This window comes from Panthera leo, chromosome D1 (genome assembly GCF_018350215.1).
Source record: "Panthera leo isolate Ple1 chromosome D1, P.leo_Ple1_pat1.1, whole genome shotgun sequence".
In the NCBI taxonomy this organism is placed as follows: domain Eukaryota; kingdom Metazoa; phylum Chordata; class Mammalia; order Carnivora; family Felidae; genus Panthera; species Panthera leo.
This window is the reverse complement of record NC_056688.1, coordinates 16,465,965-16,487,340: the sequence shown is the minus strand read 5'-3', so window position 1 is coordinate 16,487,340 and position 21,376 is coordinate 16,465,965. Positions and strand designations below refer to the sequence as shown.

Sequence of the window (21,376 nt, the reverse complement as noted above, 5' to 3'; positions counted from 1 at the left end):
GAGGAGGCGAAGGAAGGGAGGAAGGAAGCAAGGAAGGAAGGAAGGAAGGAAGGGAGGAGGAGCAGGAGCCGGAGCCCTGAGGTTCGGGGCCGAGACCCCAGCCCCGAGCCCCGGGCCGGGCGGGTGTGCACGCTCTCCCGCCGGTGTCCGGCGCCCAAGACCATGCTCGGCGGTTGGGAGGCAGGAACCCAGGCGCCCAGAGACCCCCGGATACCCTCTCCCGGCCCGGGCTGGTATTGAGATCAAGGCATCCAGCATCAAAAGATCACCGCCTGCCCGCCCCCCTCCGCACCTCCAACTGGCAACCCGGAGGACCCCAATCCGGTCACCGACCCTGACCTGGTCATGGTGTCCAGCTCCGGCCTGGCGTGAGGACCCCCGACCGGCGCGAGGTGAGGGGTGGGCTGGGGCCGAGGGCGAAAGTCATGCCAGGCAGGCAGAGGCGCGAGGAGGGAGATCCAGTTCGAACTGGGAAGGGGGAACACAGTCTGATTGTTGCCCTCTGGCACGCACCCCTAGGCTGTTTAAGGGGTGGGGGACGCCCTCAGGGTTTGTGGTGGCTACTCTTGGGCCCCCAATCAGGTTGGCAGCCCCAGAGCTCAGGGGGGAGGGCTTAGGGGCAATCAGGGGACCCTGCCACCCTAGCGCAGAGAACAAGGCCGGCCTTGGGCCAGCTGGAGCAGCAACCCTGCCCTGGGGGCTTCTGGGAGATGTAGTCCCCCTCCCAGGCTCACCAACCCCTTGGGTCTCAGCACCCCAGCACTCCTCCCCTGGTTAATGGGAGCCTCCAGAAAGAGGTACATTGGGATTGGGGATTGCTGGGGTTACCCTCTGCCCCCAAGCAGTGCCTAGGTGCAGCAGGGGCTGTGACTGGAGGAGTCTCCCGGCCAAGGATTCTCAGTGGTGTGGGCTTGGCTGGGGGGTGGGGCAGTCACACAGTTCCTTGGAGGTGTCCCTGCTCTGCTAAGGGGAGGCTCCCTCTGCCTTGGTCCCCCCGGAGACCGTGGGGGAGGCATATGGGGAAGAGAAGTGAGGCTTAGGGCTTCTCACTTGTCTGGGGGTATGTCCTATCCCAGAGCTACTGGAATTTGGTTTCAGGAGACACTAAGTCTACTCTCCCCTTCTCCCTCTTGGGAGCAGAGAAAGAGAGTGTCCCTCACCGTCTGGGAGTCTGGAGGGTGTCTCTCTGGAGCAGTGAAGCCAGGATCTGCTTCTGTCTGTCTGTCCGGCCTCCTTCCTTCCGGGTTTTTCTGACACCCCTCCTCCCTCCTCCTTCAGTCTGTCTGCTGCTTGGGGTGTGTGTCTGTGTCTGGGTGTGGGGGGTGGGGGGTGCTCCGCTGCAGAGAGAAAAAGTGTTGCTTGGGAAAGGTGAGCTGGGCATGTGACTGAGCCATGGGATAGGGGGCTTGAGGCCCACTTGATCTTTGGCCTTGGTTTCCTGTTTTACCTAGGAAAGCTGTCTGCACACTGTATCAGCTGGAATCCTACTGATGCCTCTGGGCAGCTCTCTGAGTGAGACCTCCAGGGTGGGTGGGCTTCCACTGCCCCGGTTCTCCCGGCTCCTCAGCCTCTCCAGCAAGCAGCCACTTCTGTTGGGCCTGGCTTTTCTGCCCCCCACAACCCCCAGCACCATCTCGCCTTCTCTGGGTCAAGACCATGCTTTCATGGCCCCAGGGGAAGAGAGTGATTAGGCCCTGTCTTTCTGGTGTCATCTGTGAATTGTCTGCTGATAGAAGCCTCAGGACCCAGTGAGAATGGGCAAGGAAGGTGAGGGGCCAAGGAAGTCTGGTAAGGGAGGAAGGTGCTCACTCCCCTAAGAGATCAGGCTCCTTGGCCTTGGAGAACCTGGTCTGGTTCTCGCCGCCTCCCTCCAGAGGTTCTCTGCTTACCTGTGTTGTTCTTGATTAGGGGAAGGGGAGCTTAATGTTTCCGAAGGTGCTGGTCGGGGATAGAATGGCATAATCTTAGATCCAGAGTAACTCTTATGCTTGGGATAGCAGGGGCCCTATGGCTAGAGGTGGGTTGTGGAGGTCCATGTGGAGGTCCAAAAGGAGTCTTTAACTACTGGGGTTGAGGGTCAAGGCGGGAAGAGATTACAGAGTCCTGGAGAGGGATTGGTGGTCCACAGAAATCTGGGGCTAGCACAGCAGTGGTAACGTGGGGTCCAGTGAACTTGCTTATTGAACCTGTGCTGGGCGCCCGTGCCTGTCTGGGGAGTTCCCGCCCCCCGCCCCCACCCCAGTGTCTGGGTACCTGGGTTAAGCGGGAGCCCTGGGCTGGGGACTCGACTTCCATGAATGAGCAGGGCAGTAGCCTTCTGGGCAGAGGCCTAGTGGGTGGCAATGTCGACTCAGCCAGGGCTGGAATGCCTGGCACCTGCTTTAGATTAAAGGAGATGCCTGCAAAGGGGGGATGCCTGCCTGTGGGGGAGTGGCTGGGACGGAGCTCCGTGGAGCCCAGGAGTGGGGTGGAAGGAAGGGACCAGCGCCGCAGGTGGCAGAAGCTGTGGTGGGAGCCGAAGGGGCCAGCGGTCACCCAGCTCTGCAGCCCCTCCTCCAGGGAGTCTGAGACAGGATCTGGGGGCACCCCCACACTGCCTCTGGCGCCACAGGCTGAACTTCTGCCCCAGCGCCCAGGGGACGGGGCAGCTGCAGGGAGCCAGGGTGTCTGAGTGTCCTGTCTCCCCAGGACCGGGAAAAGCCTGCAAGGAGGTGGGGGGCACTTTGGAGTTCTTGTTGTCCTGATGCCATGCTTGCTCTTCTGGGGCTCCTTGGTTGCTGGTAGTGAGGCACCCCAAGAGCCTGGCATCCAGGGGTGACGGGGAAATGGCATCCCTTCCTTGCGCCAGGAGCCCTGGGCGCTGCCCGGGTGCTGACCCGGGGGGGAGGGGGCAGAGGGGGATGGCACCGTGGGAAAGTGGGCAGCCGTGGGAGCCAAGCGGGTACAGGCTGGGTGCCGCGGGCAGGGAGCCTCTGCCAGGCCCGCTCTCCCTGGGGTGGGGCTGGCTGTTCCAGGGACTGGCTCAACCTGTTGAGCGCCCGGCTGCTGTAGTTTGGCATCTGTGCCCCTGCCTGCCAGCCCTGGCAGCTGCCCACCCTTAGCCACACTGTAGGGGCTGCCCCCCGGGGATCTGGGAAAAGGAGGCTCTGAGTGGCCAGGGGGCCGGGATGGGGCTGGTGGAGGCTCGCCCAGAGAGTCCTATGTTTCCCCAGGTCCTGTCCTTTATCTACTAGAGCTGGGGCTAGAGCCCATTGGAGGGCTAGGTAGCCAGAGGCTGGGAGCTGAGGGTCTCAGTGGAGGACGCCCCCGTACTAGCACTCTTGAGGTGCTGCATGCCACTTGGATGGGCGGCCCTAAAGGCAGCCTGGAGTTACAGCCTGGAATTTCCTCTGCCGGGTGCCAGGGCCAGGCCTCCAGAGCCCCACCCCCAGCCTGGCCTGACCTCCCCTCCCTGGGAGAGAACTGCCGACTTTCCCCAGAGGTTGGGGGAGGGGCATGGAGGACATTCTGCTGCCCTGGGAGGAAAGGGGTGACTTCCTGGGTGCGGGGGTGTGTTGTACTCCCTCAGTCTCCCCAAAGCCTCCTCCCCCCCCCCCCCCCCCCCCCCCCCCCCCCCCCCCCCCCCCGCCCCATGAAGAAGAAGGAAGCTCCTGGTTCCCAGGCAGCTGTCTCCCACCCTGCTCTGAGTATGGGGAGGCTCGGGTCCCAGGAAAGATCTCTGAGCCCTGCAGGCCCTAGCTATCCCCCCACCTTCTCGGACCCCTTAGCTTTGGGCCCACCTTGGGGCTCTGCTAGCTGGTGGAGAAGGGCAGCCAGGGGGCTACTCTGTAGGGGAGAAGGTGTTTACCACTGCCCATAACTGGGGGAAGTGGGCACAGGCAGCTTCCCTCTTCCTCTCACTCCTCAGGGGAGGGGTGGCCTCCCTGTCTTCTTACTTTTTCAGTCAGTGGCCAAAGGGGAGCCCTCTCCTTTTTTTGCCTCCTTTCCACCCCAGGCCCTTCCTGCTTGGTCCTGGACCACCTGCCCCTCCTAACCTTGGTGTCTCTTCTAGGCCCCCTTCTCCCAGAGGAGGCTGGGATTCCCTCTGTCCAACCCCCTCCTCCAAAGGGCTGGTGGCCCTGCACTGGCCTGTCTTCCCCTCCCCCTTACTCCCCACCCCCCACCCCCCACCCCAGCCTCAACTGGGAATGGCCCTGAATCCAGCATTTCCAGCATTTCGAAACCAAGATTGTTTTGAAATCCCTGAGTACTTCTCCACCCCCCTCTGCCTCCCCTCCTCCCCACTAGCCCAGAACTTAGTCCTCTAATCTGACCTCACGCTGTGCATTGCCAGGGTGTGTGTGTGTGAGTTTGAGTGCTAACACTCAGCCACGTGCATACTACTCTGCGTGTGTGCGTGCGCGTGCACGCCAGTGTGTGTGTGTATCCCACTGTGGGTGTCTCTTCTGTCAGCAGTTCTGTGTGACCGGCCCATGTGTTTTGTGATTCTTGAGATCTCCTCATTCTCTATGAGGATGGCAGCCTCTGTGGGTTTTGAGCCATTCTTAGGGAGTTTGGGGTTACTTGTAGGAGGTATCTCGGATGTGTATCTTCGGGAATTGTGTCCGTGTCTCAGTTGCACCTACGGGGAGTATCTGTAAGGAGTGGGTATATACGCCTGGGGTTGTGTCTCTTTGATGAGCGTACGTGTGTGGATGTGTGTGCGTTTGTGCACGTGTGTGCTCTGCTTCTGTTCTCACTTCTCTCCTCCTCCCTTTGAACGTGTCTGGGGTGTGTCGTCACAGGTCTCCCTGCAGCGACCTGGGACATGGAGTCCTCTGTCCCTTGATAGGGAGGTTTCCTGGAGTGGGGCCAAGGCTTCTGGCAGTTCCGTGGTCCTTGGAGAGAAAGTGGTGGAGTGGGGAGACTTTGGGATAAACTATCCCCAGGGCTGGGCTCTCTTCCTCTGCCCCTCGCAGATGCCCAGCATCTTGAGGGATCCCCAAACTATCAGTGCACCCTCTTCTTGACCTGATGATACAGTGGCGGCTGTCACAGGGAGGCCCCGGTGCCCGAAAGGGCTAGGAAAGGGGATTACCCCTCTACCCCAGTCACTTCCTTCCCGCAGGGATGAGGAACATCCAGCCACATCAGACCTGGGAGCTTGGTGGTGGCTAATTTAAGATTCAGGAAAGTTGACTTCTCTGGCTAGGGGCAGGCAGTAAAACGACACAAGACGTTTGTGTTTCCCACCTTCACGGAAGACAGAAGGGGCTGGAATCCTAGGGGTGTGATGTTTCACCCCAGAAATATGAGGCATTTGGGGTGGGGCCAGCTGCCATTGTAGCTTGGATCCTGGGAAGTCCTTCCTGATGTTGAATCTTATCCGTCCCTGCTGCAGTTAGACTGTGCTCTGCACTGGGGCGGGGAGGGGGTGGTGGTGCCAGAGGGGCTGTTTTTTGGTTTTGGGTTGTTTTTTTTTTTTTTTTTTTTTGGCTAAAGCAAGGGTGGTGATAGCAGAGTTATGTTGTTATGTCAGCCTGGGATTCAGGCGCTGGAAACCCTGATGTCTCGCTATGACTCAGTTTCCCATCCTGGGATCTCTGGCTACAGTTGGATGCTTCCCTCCAGTAGCACTGGGGTCAAATCAGTGAGGAAGAAGAGGGCCAGTGAGGAAGAAGCAGGGGCTGTTTGTAGGAGTCAAGGGCCTGTGGAGACAGCAGCAGGAGGTAGGCAGAAGGATAAGCTGTCCTTTCCCCCCACCCCCATGGCCTCTGGTCCCAGGACACAGTGGGAGGAAGGGAGGGGTAGAGGCACAGGTTGGTACAGTGCTCAGTGACCCAGCAAGGGGAGGGCTTTGGCAAGGAATTTTCGGTTTGTTTCTCAATCTCTGTCTCTGAGACACGCACACACACGTCACTGCAGACACCTTCAGGAGATGAGCCTAGAAAAGTCACCCAGGTGGCGGTAGGGCAGGGTGCTACCAGATGGGGCTATGTGGAACCAGCTTCATTCTGGCAGAAACTCTGCACTTGCCCCCTTGAACTGGAAGTTGAGCTCAACTGGAAGTCTCCTACCCAACTCCCCCATCCTGGGCCTGGGAACAACACAGTCTGGACAGGGTTAAGTCTGGTTGGCAGGGACACCCCCCTGCCCCCAGTGCAGAGAGAGAGAGGGAGGGGTGGTTAGCAGCTTGCTCTAGTTGGCGTCTCTCCCAGAATTCTTCGGAAAAGAACTCCCCTTTGACCCCCAGTACAAACTGAGCCCAGCCACCAGCCTCCCTCCCGCCTGCCTGTGGGAGCTTCACCCAGCCCCCTCCTGCTGAACGGCTAAGCCTGATTCTCTCACCCCAGGTCCTCCCACCCAGGCCGGTGGGGATTTTGCGTCTTCAGGGGATAAGGGGTGTAGCCAAAGAGACCACACAGGGGCTCAGGAGAGGCACCCTTCTTTCCTCTGGCATAGGATAGCCCTGGGGGCGGCGGGCACTGAAAGCCAGGGTCCTCAGGTCTCCCCATCCATCCTTTCCCCCAGAACCTCAGGCCAGGTCATGGGAGTCATCGGCCCCTCCTCTCTCTCTCTCTCTCTCTCAAAGGCATCTTCCAGTGCCTTCTCCTTTCCTGCTTCCAGGATAGGGAGGGGGAGCGGTGTGGTGCAGCAGCTGGGTCAGGCCTGGCTCCCAGCCAATCCACAGAAGTTCTGGAGTTGGGGGGGGGGGGTGGTGTCCGAGTTGCTCAGAGACTTCCTGGAGCTGCAGGCTGTGTGTCTGTGTGTGCACGTTTATGTGGTGTGCATGTTGGGGGAGGGGCTGGGGTTATGGGAGGAGCAGGGGCAGAGATTGCTGGCTTGGGCTTCTAGCTCTGACCGTCTCTCCACAGGGAGCCCCCTTCCCAGACCACACCCTTGAGCCTGAGCCCGTCACACTTTGCTCCTGAGGTGAGAGCTCCGTGTGCTTGTGTGTGCCCTCCGCAGCCTCCTCGCTGCTCTCTTGTCTGCCAGAGTCTCCCGCTTGGCTTTTTGTCTTGGGCGCCCTCCTCCTGGCTTTCTGCCCCCACTTCTCCTTTCGCTCTCTTACACCCATTGGAGGGGAGCTGCGGAGCCTTGGGGCGGGGCGGGGCAGGAAGGGTTAAAGCGCCACTCCAGTGAAAGTCCCAATCCTTTTCTTAGCTGGATCCCATCCCGGTGGGAGGTGGGGAGCTCCTGGCCAATCACCCCTGGAGGGCAAGGTACAGTTTCCTGGTCATCCCAAGTACTTGCCCCGCTCTGTCCCGGCTTTGGCCTCAGCTGGCTGAGTCAAAGCCAGGGTGGCTACCAGCCACCGTAATGTGGTTTCTGCCCTGGCCTCTAGACACACACACACACACACACACACACACACACACACACACACACACACACTCTCTCTCTCTCCCTACTACCACCCCCCTCCTTCCCTCCCTCCCCTCCCTCCCCTCCTTCCTTACTTAGCAACAACTCTCTGAATTCACAACAAACACGCCTGTAGGCTCCTGGACTGACTAGGGAAAGCTGGAGAAGGCTGAGGACCAGGAGGAGGCCCTTCTCTCAGACTGTCCTCAGGAGGGAGGGGCTTCTAATCCCCCCACCCCCCTTCCCTGCTGGAGGCCACTACCCCTCAGGGACTGGCAGGAAGTGGTCCTGTTTCCAACTGGAGCCCTGAAAAAAGAGGGGAGCAGTGACAGGTGTGGCTGAGCAGGTGTGGGGGCAGGGTTTAGACTCCACCCTCACCAGTGAGTCCTACTTGACCTTTGACCCCCACCTGGTGAGTGAGAGGGGCGGCAGACTCACCGCCAGCCTAGGGGCCTCTCTCAGCTGGGGCCCTGTGCTGCTGTCATGGTAACTTGCTTGGCTCCCTTCCCACTATTAGGGACCAGGATGGGTGAGGACTTAGCAGATTGGGGGTGGGTAGGACTGGGGGCCCTAGAGAACTTTGCTCTCAGGGCACCTGTGCTGAGGGGGTGGGGACTGGTGCCCTCTCTTTGATCTCTTCCCTGGGCAGGAACTGGGAGCCTCTAGCCAGGACCTGGTGCACATCAGGCGTGGAGGGAGTGTGTGCGGAATGAGTGAGGGGCACCCGTTCTCTCGTCAAAGCCGATCCAGGGTGAATCTGTATTGCAAAATGGTTACAAACCCAATTGCTGGCGGGTCTGTGGGTTCAAATCCTGATTCTTCCAATTCTGGACTGTGTACCTTCGGCAAGTTACTTAGCTTCCCTGTGCCTTAAAGGTGGGGATCAGGAAAGTACTTTTTTGTGGCGTTATGGGGAGGATTAAATCAGATCATGCATGTGAAGCATTAGGGGCAGTCTGATGTTACAGAGCCAGTGCTCAATAAACGCTAGAGTTGCCTCTCTTCATTATTAGTCACGGCTTTCTGCAGGAACCCCCGACCCTTCCCCTCCCGACCCTCCCAGTGGTGCTCCAGCAGGGAAGAACTGATGGCCGGTGGGAGGAGTGGGGGGGGGGCAACCTTTCCAGCACTTCAGATTCCTGGATTCTAATACCCTTCCAGACTCACTTTCTTGCTGCCTCAGTTTCCCCACCGTTGGAGCCCACCAACATCTGGGTTGCAAGTTTGCCAAATAGCCAGAGGCCCAGAGAGGAGCCTGGGGGACTTAGGACATGTCCCTCCCGGTCTGCCAGCACTTCTCAGGCTGAGCTTTCCCTCCCCCGGGCTGCTTGGCTCAGATCAACTTTAGCACCCCTCCCACCATCCCATCCCTGCTGCTCTGTTCTTCACCAGGCTGAAACGCTACATTCTGTCCTTAAATGGCTTAACTGGTTGCCTCCTCTCCTTCCTGGCCTAAGAGGTCAGGGACCTTCCTTGGGGAGAGCCATGGCAGTGTGGAGCTGTGACTTGGATGGCAGCTGTGACGCCTGCCCCAGGGTCCAGGGTCCCCTAGATTCCCTGTACCCTGCCTGGACATTTTCCCCAAGTGTGGCAGAGCAGTGCCCAGGCCCGGGATATGTATAGAAGCCCAGATGGGCCTGCCTGGCACCTGCTGTACACAAGCCGGCAGGGAGGAGGCATCCTGAACCCCCGGGGGTGGGGTGGGGTCATATTGGCATCCACCGTGGCCAGAGGACTCTTTTCCTGGGCTGCTTGAGTGTGGGCAGTGCTGGAAAGAGTTCTGCTTCAGCCCTGTGTACCGTGGGGCAGGGGGGATGCTGAGTGACCCTGGGTGAGCAGGGTCCTGTGGGCCCTGGGGTAGGAGTGAGATAGTGGAGGGGCTGAGGCTTGGGAACTTCTGGATGAGGAGCCCAGGAGTAGGCAGCAGGCATGGGGTACCCACAACAGGGGGAGCTCTGCAGACGGGTGGTTTGGATCTTCTGGGGAGCGAGTATTCAAATCTCAGGACAAAGTGGATTAAGATGTGGCAGAGCTGGGATCCCAGGGCTCCTGGGTCTGAGACCTGGGCTTGGCTGGTCGGTACCAAGATGAGGACCTGGTACTCTGGCCTGGTACCAAGATGAGTGGGCTGGAGACCCTGGCTCTGCTCATCACCTCCTTCTGGGACCAGAGAGGACACCTCCCTTCTATGGGCCTGAAAGTGAGGGCTCAGAGTTGGCCTGGGCCATGCCTCACTGCCGGGCTGGCCATGCTGCCTGTGCCCAGCCCCTGGGGCCTGTTCCTTGGGCAGGCTGGGGCTATTTTTGGGATCGGGCTGGGGCTCTGGGGCTGGTTTCAGATGTTCCAATGTGAACAGGAGAAAATGGGAACAGATGGCTGGAGGGTTCCAATCAGCGGGTCCTGCTGGGAGCAGGTTATTTTTAGGGCCTTGTTAACCCTTTGGGGGCTCGGGGAGCCACCCTGAGAGGGACAGCCCTCTCTAGTTGAGAAGAGGACAGGTCTTCTCCCTGGACCCATGCTTTCCAGAACTGCCTGTGCCAGTTGCTTTTCTTGCTCTCTTGGACCCTTCACCCTTTAAAGATGCGCATGGCAAGAAAGGAGGCCCCAGCTTCCTCCAGCCCAAACCCTACAGGATACTACCAAGGGGTCGGACGGGCAGAGGGATGCCTGGTTGGAGGATACAGGCCACTACTGAAGGAAAACCCCTCCCACTTGCCTCCTGAGGCTTTGAGACACACACCCGAAGCTAAGAGAGCGGAGAACGTTATCACTTTGGGGGTTCACACTCTGGGTTCAAGTGTATGTCAGTACATCTACTGATACCCAGGGGAGTGCTAGCTGAGGGAGCTGGCCTCTTCCAGAAGGGCAGAGGAAGAGCCCAGCGTTTGTACTTGGTACCATTAATATGATGTCCACAGGCCCCATTCCCTTGGATACTGCAAGGGCAAATGCCCACCTTTACCAAATGCCCACATATCTGGGTGCTATGCAGGGGGCAAAGAAGGGGATATCAGGGCCAAAGGTGGTTTCCTGAGGGCTGAGTATGTCATACGTATCTCACCCTGTAAATGTATCCTCATTTTGCAGATGAGGAAACGGGCTCAGAGGGACAAGTCCCATAGCTCAGAAAGGGCGGGATGTCACTGGCACCTTGTCTGTCTGACCGCAAACCCAGTTCTCACTGCCCTGCATCACTCGCACTGCCTGCCAGTGTCCCGACCCCAGAAGGTGAGGCTGCTGGGGCAGGATCTCCTCAGGGAGCAGGTTTACGGAATGAGTGTGGGAAAGGAGGCCTGGGGGCAGGGGACCCTGCCGGTCACTGGTCTCACAATCCCCTAAGCCCTTCTGGCCTGAGGGTGCCAGGACTGACACCAGAAACCCCGTTTGGCCTTCCTGTCTTCCCTGCAGGAGGATCACAGGCACACATCCTGTCTCGTCAGTCCCCACCCCCACCCGGCCCTGGCCCACATGCCCCTGCTTCCTGTAGGGTCAGAGCAGTCTGGATGTCAACGTGGGCAGAGCTTGAGGGCCCTCCAGGTGCTGCTGGTGCCAGGGGTCTGGGCCAGGCGGGCGAGGGGAGGGGGTTGGGAGGACGTCTGGGCCGCTGGCAGTACCTGGGGGAGAGAGCAGTGCGGCAGGCAGGCCGGCTTTGGGTGAGGTCCCGCCTGGCTGGCTGTGCCAGCAAGTCTGCCCGCACTCCGGTCCTCCCACAATGGCCCCATTGTTCCCAGCCGCCAGGCAGTTTGGAGGAGGTTCCTAGGCCACCCCTACCCCCCCGCCCCCCAACAGGGGCCAGATTAACCCCTTGGAGGACAGGCCAGGTGAGGGCGCTCAGGGAGCCACCCTGCCCATTCCTCCCTTCTGGGAAGGCTTTGGGAGGTCACCTCCCACCCACGTGTACCCAGCAACAGGACAACTCCAGAGACCAGGGTCTCCCACTGGGTAGGGAGTAGCACCTAGACCCTCTCCCACCCCCACCGTGGTGCAGGTGCCAGGGGGCAGGAAGTGCCAGTGGGGTGGCAGGCGGAGACCAGATATATTTGGGCCGGTGGGGCTAATTCCAGACACCACCGCCTGCCCTACTGGCTCCTGAGCTCCTTTCCTTCCTGTGAAACCAGAGCTGGGTTGGGCCTAGCTCAGGATTTCGGTGGATTTAAAGAGGCAGCACCGTCCCTTGCCAGCCTGGCTTCCTCTCCCCCTCCCCAGGTAGGGTCTGGGGCAGAGAGAAGGCTGAAGAACTGCTTGCTCCCGCCTTGCCCCCGGCTAACCCCAGGCCCTTGCCCCAGTCGGGGTACCAGCCTCTTGGCAACTCCTCTCTCCCAGAGCTTTGGGCGGGTGGGGTGGGCGGGGGTGGGCTGTGGTTTCCTGTGTTGGCTGTTTGTGCCTGGCCCAGAGTGCCCGCCGCCTGCCTGGGCTTCCTGCCCTGTCTTGTTTCCTTGTGCCCCCCACCCTCCCTTCCCCCACCACCCCCCCCCCCCCGAGGGAGGGAGCAGCCAGGGATTGGGCAGCAGCCTTTGGGGGCACCCCACTGCCAGGGCATGACTGTGTCCCAAGGCCTGGCCACATTGGCACTGGCTGAAGGAGCCAAGTGAGGTGACTTCAAGCTTGTCTAGGCAATGCCACTTGTTCTGCGGCCTCCAGAAGGGACAGTGGGCACCAGAATGGGCAGCATCCCCCCCCCCCCAGAAGCACCCTGTTCAGAGCCCCCAGACTACAGTAGTCTGGGGCCAGAAGTTGCCATGTCCCTGGAGAATTGAGGTTGCCTGGCGTCACCCTGGGGCTGCAGGTGGGGTGAGGTGGTTTGTCAACCAGACAAAAATTGTTGATTTGCATGGTCTCCTTTGGCAGGAGGTGGGGGGAAAGGGGGAGAGCTGCTAGGAACCAGGGCAAGGGGAAGGCCTCTGAGTCTACGAGTCCCCATAGAGGGTCCCAGAGCAATACCTTGGTCCTTGAGCAGATTTCCTGCTGGGGTATGAATCCTTGACCTCCCCTCTTGGCTGAGTCACCACCTCAGGAAGAGGAAGTGACCTGGGTGGTAGGGGAGAGCTTCTAGGGACCAAGGTATCCTGACACCCAGGAGGAAGGGGCACCCGGACCTTGTTGTCTTGGGAGCTGCGTCTCCCTGAGCCAGGGGACAATAATCCTACCCCTATTGCTCTAGCAGGGCCCTGACCTTTCGGCCATCACAGAGGGCCCAGGCAGCCCATTTCCTCTCTAGAGGTGTCTGCCCACTGTATGGGGGGAGCATGGAGCCTCCAAGCCATTTTCTCTCTGCGTCTCTTGGATGGTTTTGAGCTAGGCAATGAGACCGGTGGGCTGGCTGGCGAACCAAGCAGGGGCTTCCAGTGTGGGGGCAGCTGGAAATAAGCAGGTTGCCAACCGGTGTGTTGAGCATCCATGGAAGCCTCCTGGTCTTCTCCCCCAGCTGGGGTCAGGTCCGCTGGCTACCCCCCCAGCCCCCACCTCCCCCAAGGAAGACAACCAGCAAAGCAGCTGATCTGAGGTTCTTTGTCTCAACTGCCTCCTGGGCTCTGTTCTCAGGGTGTGCTCCTGGCCATTCACTCAGGTGACTGAAGCCTGTTTGTGAGCACAGGTCACCACTCCCCACCCTACCCTCTGAGAGGGAGCCACAGCGCTGTTCCCAGAGCCCGGTGGTGCCTTTCCTTTCACTCATCCCAGGGGCTTCTGCTCTAGTGCTGGGAAGTCCCCTTTACTCGGTGGTGAAAAACTGCACCCTCCAGGAATTAGCCCTTCTACCCCCATCCCCAGGCCTTCCAGGTCTCTTCTGGGCCTGTGAGTGTGTGAGGATGAGGGGTCGTTGGGAGCTGGGGCAGACTCCTGAGGGGTAGACGGGGGGGAGGTGTGAGAGATGGGAAAGTCCTGACTCATCTGTGCTTGACTCAGCTCGCCCTGCGGCGGGGTGGGAGCGAGGGGGTGGAGTCCGAGAGGGAGTCGGGAGGGTCACTCCGAGATTCTTCTGAGGAGGAGCTCTGGCCTGACTGGGGACACAGGAGAGGACTAGTTTTCTAACAGCCGCTTCCCAAATTATTACAGGATATTACAAATATCCCAACATTTGAAGTAAACACAGGAGGTAGTGGGTGGCCCTCGCCCTGCCCCTCTGCCCCACAGGGGGCGGGCCCAGTAGGTGGCCTGTGAGAAGCCCACCGATATGGTGCAGGCTCTGATGCGTCGTCATGACACCAAAGGGGGGGGGGGGGCGCGAGACACTGCAGTGCGGAGAAACACCCCAGGAATGGGGTCTCGGCGCTCCCACATACTGGTCACATGACCCAGACCCTTTTCCCGAATCTCCGTTTCCCCGGTGTGATATGGGGATACTGTCCCCATCGGGTCGTAGGTAGTTCTGAGGATCAGCGCGGTGGTGAAAGGGAGCGCTCGAGACTTGTCAGCCACGGGCCTGTCCCTAAGCCCAGGTGCCTTCTCCAGCCCCACTCTTTAACTGTTCCTGCTCTGACCTGTTGCAGGAGATGCGGGCTGGCAGCGGGCGGCTTCCCAGCCAGGCCCTGGACTTTGGAACCTTCCCCTGAGCAGCCTCTCTTCCCGGAGACAGAGCTAGAGCAGGGAAGGCCAATATGCCTGGGGTTAAATTAGGGTTAGACTTCCACAGGATCACGGGGGCGGGGGGTGGGGGGGGGAGGGAGCCTCGCCTCGCCTCCCGCTCCAGCCCAGCCTCCAGCAGCCTTCCAGGGAGCAGCGAGAATGTGTACCGGTGTCTGGCTGGGCCTATCATGAGGGCAAAGCTAGGCCCAAGACTCCTCCCCTCCCCCACTCGGTCGGTGGGGCGGGGGAGGGCAGGGTAGGGGGCGGTTGGGTGGGGCGTCGGTGCTTGTGTAAGTCTGTTTGTTGGTGTATCTGTGGCCCCGTGTGCGTGTGTGCGTGCGTGCGCGCACGCGCGTGGTTCTTTGTCACTATCAGGCTCAACTTTCCATGGTTCCCTTGTGGCCGGGCCTCAGTCTTTTCATCTGTTCAATGAGTCGGCCCGCTCCCTCTCTGCTGTCGGGCAGCCTGGGCGTCCGCGGGTGCCCCAGGCTGATTCCGTGCTCTTGCTTGGGCCAGCGCCTCCCTCGCCCTCCAGCACACCTCCTCGGGGTCGGCGTGGGCGCGCCTTTAGTTTCCTGGGCTCCGTGCGTGTCTTTGTCTTCCCGTCCACGTGTGTGCTGTGAGTGTGTGTGAGTCAGTTTGGGTGCTTGTGAGTCTCTGAGCCCCTGCCAGGCGGCGCCCGGCGCTAGGTTGAACCTCGGCCCGCCGCCGCACGCGCCCCGCCCATCGCCGCACTTGGCCGTGTGTCTGTCCGTGCGGCGCGTGCGGGGCCTGGCGAGGCACGCTGCAGTCCTGTCCGTCTCCCGCTCCCTCGCTCGCTCGCTGGCTCCCTCGCTCGCTCTGCCTCTCCGCTCGGGCTCTGCCGAAGGGGGCGGGGTGGGGTGCAGGGGCGGGGGGGGGGGGGGGGGAGGGGAGGCTCCTGCATTCTTGCGGTCGGGGAGGAATCTGAGCCAGCGTTACTGGTCTCCAGAAGAGCCCAGCTGCAGCCCCGGGGCCCCGCCAGGCCTCTAGCTGCCCGCCCGGGCCTGCTGGAATGGGCACGGGCTAGGCCTCGAGCTGGGGGCGGGGCGGGGCATTGCCCCCACCCCGGCCCCCTCCACGCCCCGGGCGCCCTGGGGGCGGGGCGTGAGGAGGTCCCCACCCCGGGTGAGGGGCGTGCCTGGGAGCGGGAGTCCCCCAGGGGGCTAGAGCAGACCTCCTGGCAGCCCCACGCGGGCACCTTTGCAACTTATCCTTTTAGTGATTTCTGCCTCAGCGGCCCGGGGTGGGGCGGGGGGTGTGGGGTGTGTGCTTGCTAGAGACTGCAAGCTCCCTGAGGGTAAGGTGCGGGAGGGATGGGGATAGGACCGGCCTCCAGGATAGAGACCCCACCTAGTAGTCCTCCCTTTCCATTCCCACCTTACCCTCTCTAGTTCCCTAGTCCCAGGGCTGTTGGGTCCTCCCGTCACCCCTCCCCTTCTCACACCCCCTCCCCAAGTCACAAGTTTTCTCTTTGGGGCTTGTTGCTGCAGTCCGTGCTCCAGTACCGAGTACCTGGCTGGGCCCTGGGCACGCACAGGGGCCGTAGCCCCACTGTGTGTGGGAGCCATGAGGATCCTGGCTAACAAGACAAGGTGTGTGGGTGTCGTGGAGGGCGGGAAGTGTGTGTGTGGAGTGCGGGGAAGGGAAGGGCCCAGTGGTCACGGGGCTGAGCGGTGCTGGCTTGGAAAGTGAACCCTGTGGGCACTTGGCTTCCAGGCCACCGGTGGGCTAAAGGGGGGTCAGAATGGGAAGGCCTGCCCTGAGGCAGGAGCCCACGGCCTTAGTGCCTGGGCCCAGGGGACAGAGGGGAATGGCAATCAGCTATGACTGCTGCTCCAGTCCCTTCCAGCCCTTGCCTCCTAAAAAAAAACGGTTTGAGCAGACCCCCGCCCACCTCACTGTCGGGTCCAATGGCGCCCTCTGGCCTCAGTCTAGCCGGGGGTGGGAGCTGGAGGGAGGGGCGGTGCCTGACTCCCTCCCCTTCCCCAGGAGAAGCCGGCAGACAGGGCCAGGCGGCAGCAGCAGGACAGCAGAGCTGAAATAAATCTGAGCTGGTGTGGAATGAGGGGGGATAAATATCCTCTCCCGTGATGTGATCTTTCCAGCGGCTATTAATAGGTCTCCGGGGAGGGGGAGGCGGTGGGGGGAGCGGGCTGGAGCTTAAAGGGCCCGCAGCCTAGGCTGCAGGAATCCTTGGCTTCCAGCTTCACTCCATTCTGCTTAACACGCCACTCCCCTCCCCCTTTCCTCCTGCTCCTGCCTGCCTGCCTGCCAGGCCTGCCGGGGGACCCCCTTCAGGCTCCCCCCTCCCTGCTCTGGGGAGCTGTCTGGATCAGTGGGCACTACTCTCCAGTGTGCTTTTCCCCACTTCCCCAGAGGAAGGGGGCTGGGGCATGAACAATGACCCTCAGGTCCCATTTCCCTTACCTGCTGGTGTAGGGGCACATGAAAGTTGAGGTGTAGGAACTTGGAAGGAGTCTGAAAACAGCAAACCCTAAAAGAGGTTGTTTAAGTGTTGGTCAGGTGCTAGAGGAGGGGAGTTGCCATGGAGGCTTGCAGTGTGATGGATGTTGGGGGGAGGGGGGCGGATTCTGCCAACCAAGGCCCTGGTGTCCACTTGAATCATGGGGTCTGAGATGTGGAGGGGGTTGCCCTATCTTCACTCCCCAGGGTGGAGAAAGACCTCAGCCCTTGTCTGAGAAACCATGGAGGGAGATAGGGAATAGCTGGTGGTCTTAAGATGCTACTCAGCCCCCATCTCCACTACCACCAGGTGAGGCAGGATGGGGCATTAAAATCAGGTGCGCTAGGCCCCTAGCAAGATTAACTTTTCATGTCTCTCCCACCTTCTCCCAGGTTACCCCACCCCAGGAGGAGAGAAGCTCCAGGGAGCCCGCCGCTCTCCCCACGCGGCCACTGCCCCCCAGCCCCAGCCAAGCCAATGCACCCAGAAAATAAGTTGACCAATCATGGCAAGACAGGGAATGGCGGGGCCCAATCCCAGCACCAGAATGTGAACCAAGGACCCACCTGCAACCTGGGCTCGAAGGGCGTGGGGGCGGGGAACCATGGGGCCAAGGCCAACCAGATCTCACCTAGCAACTCAAGTCTGAAGAACCCCCAGGCAGGGGTGCCCCCTTTCAGCTCGCTCAAGGGCAAGGTGAAGAGGGAGAGGAGCGTGTCTGTGGACTCTGGAGAGCAGCGAGAGGCTGGGACCCCATCCCTGGATTCAGAGGCCAAAGGTATCCCTTTTCCTGGTCCCCAAGACCCCAGCATGTTCCATAGTCCAAGGCCCAAGCTTGCTGCCCTCTTTGTCCGATTCCTATCACTTGCTTCTCTCCAGCATTTATGCAGGGTCGCCTTTCTCTTACCCCCATTATACCCACCAACTTGGTCATTCTCTCAGGAGTGGGGTTGGCCAGGGTGGAGATTTCTCATCCTTAGGTGCCACCCATGGAGGGGCCACCCAGCGTGATGGGGCTTCCGGTCAGCCTCATTGCTCTTCTGCTTTCCCACCAGAGCCTCCAGAGGGGGAGAGGGAGGTGCTCTGGGGTGAGGAGCAGACCCACACACCTCCTAGGAACCTCCTAGTATCCCAGCTGGTGGGAGCTCTTGAGCAGGCTCTGGGGCCTGGAAGAGTAGCAGCGCCTTCCCCCTCCCTCACCATCCCCCCCCCCCCCCAGCCCTAATTAGAACCAGTTGTGGTTGGGGATTATGCTGTGCTTGGTGCTGGGTGGGGGAAGGGAGACAGGCAGCGGGGCTGGAGAGAGAAATCAGAAACAAATGGCGGTGTGGTGGGGGCCAAGGGCTGGCAAAGTGCCCACCATGTCCTGGGCATTGCCCTCTTGGGGTGGGGCATCTGGGAGAATGGGCCTGTGGAGACCCTGGGTGTAGGAGGACAGGGCCTCTGGGCATTCCTTCTGACCCCTGCCTGCTCTGTCCTGCCCGGGCAGAGGTGGCACCCCGGAGTAAGCGGCGTTGTGTGCTGGAGCGGAAGCAGCCGTACAGTGGGGACGAATGGTGTTCAGGACCCGACAGCGAGGAGGACGACAAGCCCATTGGGGCCACCCACAGTGAGTGCCCATTGATCCCAGGATGCTGTGGCCCATTGTGCCCCTGGGGGATGGCTGCCCTGAGGGAGCCTCCCTCTCCTCACCTAGGGCTTTAGCCGGCTGAGTCTGGGCAAGGAGCAGGGGTCAGGAGCCCAGGCTACTTGTTTCCCATCCTACCTGTCACTCTGTCCCTCCCGCGATGTGACAGCTTAGCCCCTGCCTTCCAGGTGCTCAGTGGCCCCCTCTTCCTTGGGACAGAGGTAGGGTGGGGTGGCCCCTCTTGGCCACACCACCTAGACCTCCTCCCGTGAATTCCTGGCCTCTGCTGCCACCTACTGGTCAGTGGAGGGAGGGTGGCGAGGGTCCTGCATCCCTGGGAGCCAGACATTGGCTCTGCTCGCGAAGTCTCACTAAGCCTGGGTGTGAGCTGACAGTGGCTGTGTCTCTGGCACCCTTCCCCAACCTCTAATTGACTCCTGGCAAATGCCTAGAGTGCGTCACCAGGACGAGGAGTGGGTGTGGGTGGATGCCCCTTCCTCTCATTATTGTATTGATCAGTGTGTATTTGGGCCTTTGCTCACGTAATGGGGAGAACCAGATACTGTCCTGCCCTTGGGAAGTCCATATGCATTTATTTGGTCGGCCCCCTCAAAGATTACACCTGTTTGAGGGGTGAAACAACTTAATGCAGAAGAAGCCAGCCAGAGAAATGTTAAACTGTGAACTTCTCGAGGGCTGGGACCCTACAAAGAAGGAAGAAAAAGAATGTGCTGGCTACTTTGCTACTTTGTTTTAGTTAATCCCTACAAGAGCCCTATGAAGTAGGTGTTCTTAGGATGCCTATTGCAGAGGAGGAAATAGACTCAGCAGATGTTTGTGGAATGAGTGGACCGTGTTGGTGGATGGGATTAAATACAGAAGCCTCTGCAGCTGTCTGGGAGTTTAAAGGTCATCTGGTCCCAAGTCTCCCCCCCCACCCCCGCCCAGGTGGTCCATGAGCCCCACTGAACCCATCAGGGATAGATGGGGCTGGTCACTGCCTCCCAGGACCCTCAGCCCCCCACCACCCTCGTTCACTTTTATAACGTTAGACTGCCAGGATGTAGAAACATTGAAAGAAACAGGGAAATACAAAGGAGAAATTGATAGCTTCCAATACCCCAAACTAGGGCAACCACTGTTACTGTTTCAGTTCTGTCATTAGATTCCCAAATTCTTAGGTTGGGGGCAGTCTAATGTAGAGGTGAGTAGCACAGACTGCAGTCAGACCGCTTTGGTTCATACTCCGGGTCTCCCATTTATTATTTGTGTACATTTGGGAAAGAGCCTCGGTTGTCCCATCTGTAAAAGTATTTACCTCATAGGGTTGGTATGAAGAGAAAATGAGTAGTTATGTGTAACACTTAGAACAGTTAGCTTTTGCCATTGTTCTTATTGTACTAGAAAATTCCTCATTGGAATAAAGCCTGCCTCCCTCCCCTAACTTGTACCTGGGAGTCCTAGTTCTGTATACCAAATATGCACCTTCCTCTTCCCCAGGGCAACCCTGCACATTGAGGTCAGCTCTCAAGCCCCCCCTGGGCCCCCAAGCTTTTGGCTCTGTCATTCTATGTAAAATTTGTTTTTCTTTCTTTCTTTCTTTCTTTCTTTCTTTCTTTTTTTTCTTTCTTTCTTTCTTTCTTTCTTTCTTGTCTGTTTATTTTGAGAGAGAGCGTGAAGGAGCAGAGAGAGAGAGAGGGAGAGAGAAAATCCCAAGCAGGCTCCACTGTCAGCACAGACCCTGACACAGGGCTTGATCCCTCAAACCATGAGATCGTGACCTGAGCTGAAATCAAGAGTCGGATGCGTAACTGACTGAGCCACCCAGGCACCCCTAACTTTTGTTTTTCTTGGCGTGGGAATGGGTCTGCTGACTTACCTAGTCCCATTAATGACCACGTGTAGCTCTTTTTTTTAGGCTAGGACTCAGAATCAACTTTGTGACCGTGGAACAAACTTCAGTCCATACTCAGGGCGGTCCGTCTACCCTGGGAGTGCATCCACTATGCCAGCCTTTCATAACTCTGTTTTTGGAGTGATTTTTTTTTTAGTTTGTGACACAGTTCTGAAGTTACCGTAAAAACAGATTTCTTTGGCCTGCCTCCTGTGCAGAGTGGGAGTTAGTATTTCCATTGTGTAGACGAAACAACTGAGGCTTAAGGGGACGGACTATCATCTTCATAAGGTCATAACATCCGTTAATGGTGGATTCGCTTGCAAAACCATTCATCGTTTGAATCATCGATCTGTACAGCCTCTTGGCCTCCTCCTACCGTCACCCCCACTGTTGGAGCATTCGCAGGGGTGTGTGCGCGCGCGCACACACACACACACACACACACACACACACACACACACGCTATAGTGCGTGGCTCAGAGAAGGGCTTTGCAGTCCCTGCCTGGGTTCAAACTTTAGCTCTGCACTGATGGGCTGTGTCACCTTGGGTGAGTAATGTCATCCTTCCAAAGTCGTTTCCTTCTCCATAAAGTAGGGTGTGTGACACCTCCCTCCCAGGGACGTTGTGGTTAGATGGAATCACATCTGTAAGTACCCTGCAGAATGCCAGGCACACGGGAGCCTGTTTGCGGGGGTCACGCTTTCCCTCCCCCTCGGCTCCGTATGCTCCCCACAATTTATCCGTGGTGGTCGAGGACTGGTATCGGGCAAGTAAGCGTAGAAGCCAGACACACACCGCCAGAGTGTGACAACAAACGGCCCCTGCCGGCACGAGCTGCAGAACAGTGAGCCCGTCTGTCCCTGGGCATCTCTGGGATGGGGTGGTGGGGAGTGCCAGCTGGCTCTCCTTTCTAAATCTGGGCTGCTTACCCTGTTTCTCTCCTCTCTCACGCAGACTGTAATGTAGCAGACCCAGCCATGGCGGCCCCACAGCTGGGTCCCGGCCAAGCCGCCCAACTGCCCCTCAGCGAGAGCAGCGCCCCAGGCGCCCCCCACGGGCCTCCGCCAGGCCTCCGGCCTGATGCCCCCGGGGGCGGGGGTGGGGGCGTCCCCGGAAAGCCTCCCTCGCAGTACGTGTACGTCTTCACCACCCACCTGGCCAACACGTAAGTGCCTCGGGGCAGGCCAAGCCGGCTCCCTCTCCCCGGTGCCCCTCAGCCTGAGCGGGTGGCTGCCGGGAGCCAGGCTTAGGCTGGGCTGGGTGAGGGCAAGGGCTCCCTCCCGGCCCCCTGTCTGAGCTCTCTGTGCCCGACCCTCCCTCCCGTACAGGGCTGCTGAGGCGGTGCTTCAGGGCCGGGCCGACTCTATCCTCACCTACCACCAGCAGAACGTGCCCCGGGCCAAGCTGGACCAGGTGGGTGCGGCGCCCCTGTGAACAGGAGGATTGGCCGGCGCATCC

At 59.7% G+C, this 21,376-nt stretch overlaps 1 protein-coding gene across 4 annotated transcripts in view; it reads left to right on the top strand.

Moving 5' to 3' along the window:
• The first annotated feature begins 42 nt into the window (after positions 1-42).
• Positions 43-21,376, top strand: part of BCL9L (BCL9 like) — a 28,197-nt gene continuing 6,863 nt past the window's right edge. The window contains exons 1-7 of one of the 4 annotated variants that reach the window (XM_042903878.1): positions 43-392; positions 6,855-6,912; positions 15,420-15,521; positions 16,786-17,171; positions 17,883-18,002; positions 20,873-21,083; positions 21,247-21,331. In XM_042903878.1, coding sequence (XP_042759812.1) covers positions 15,496-15,521; positions 16,786-17,171; positions 17,883-18,002; positions 20,873-21,083; positions 21,247-21,331 — 828 coding nt within the window. In that variant the 5' untranslated portion in view covers positions 43-392; positions 6,855-6,912; positions 15,420-15,495. The remainder of the gene's footprint in view (positions 393-6,854; positions 6,913-15,419; positions 15,522-16,785; positions 17,172-17,882; positions 18,003-20,872; positions 21,084-21,246; positions 21,332-21,376) is intronic. The other 3 variants (XM_042903879.1, XM_042903881.1, XM_042903880.1) reach the window with 3 other exon arrangements.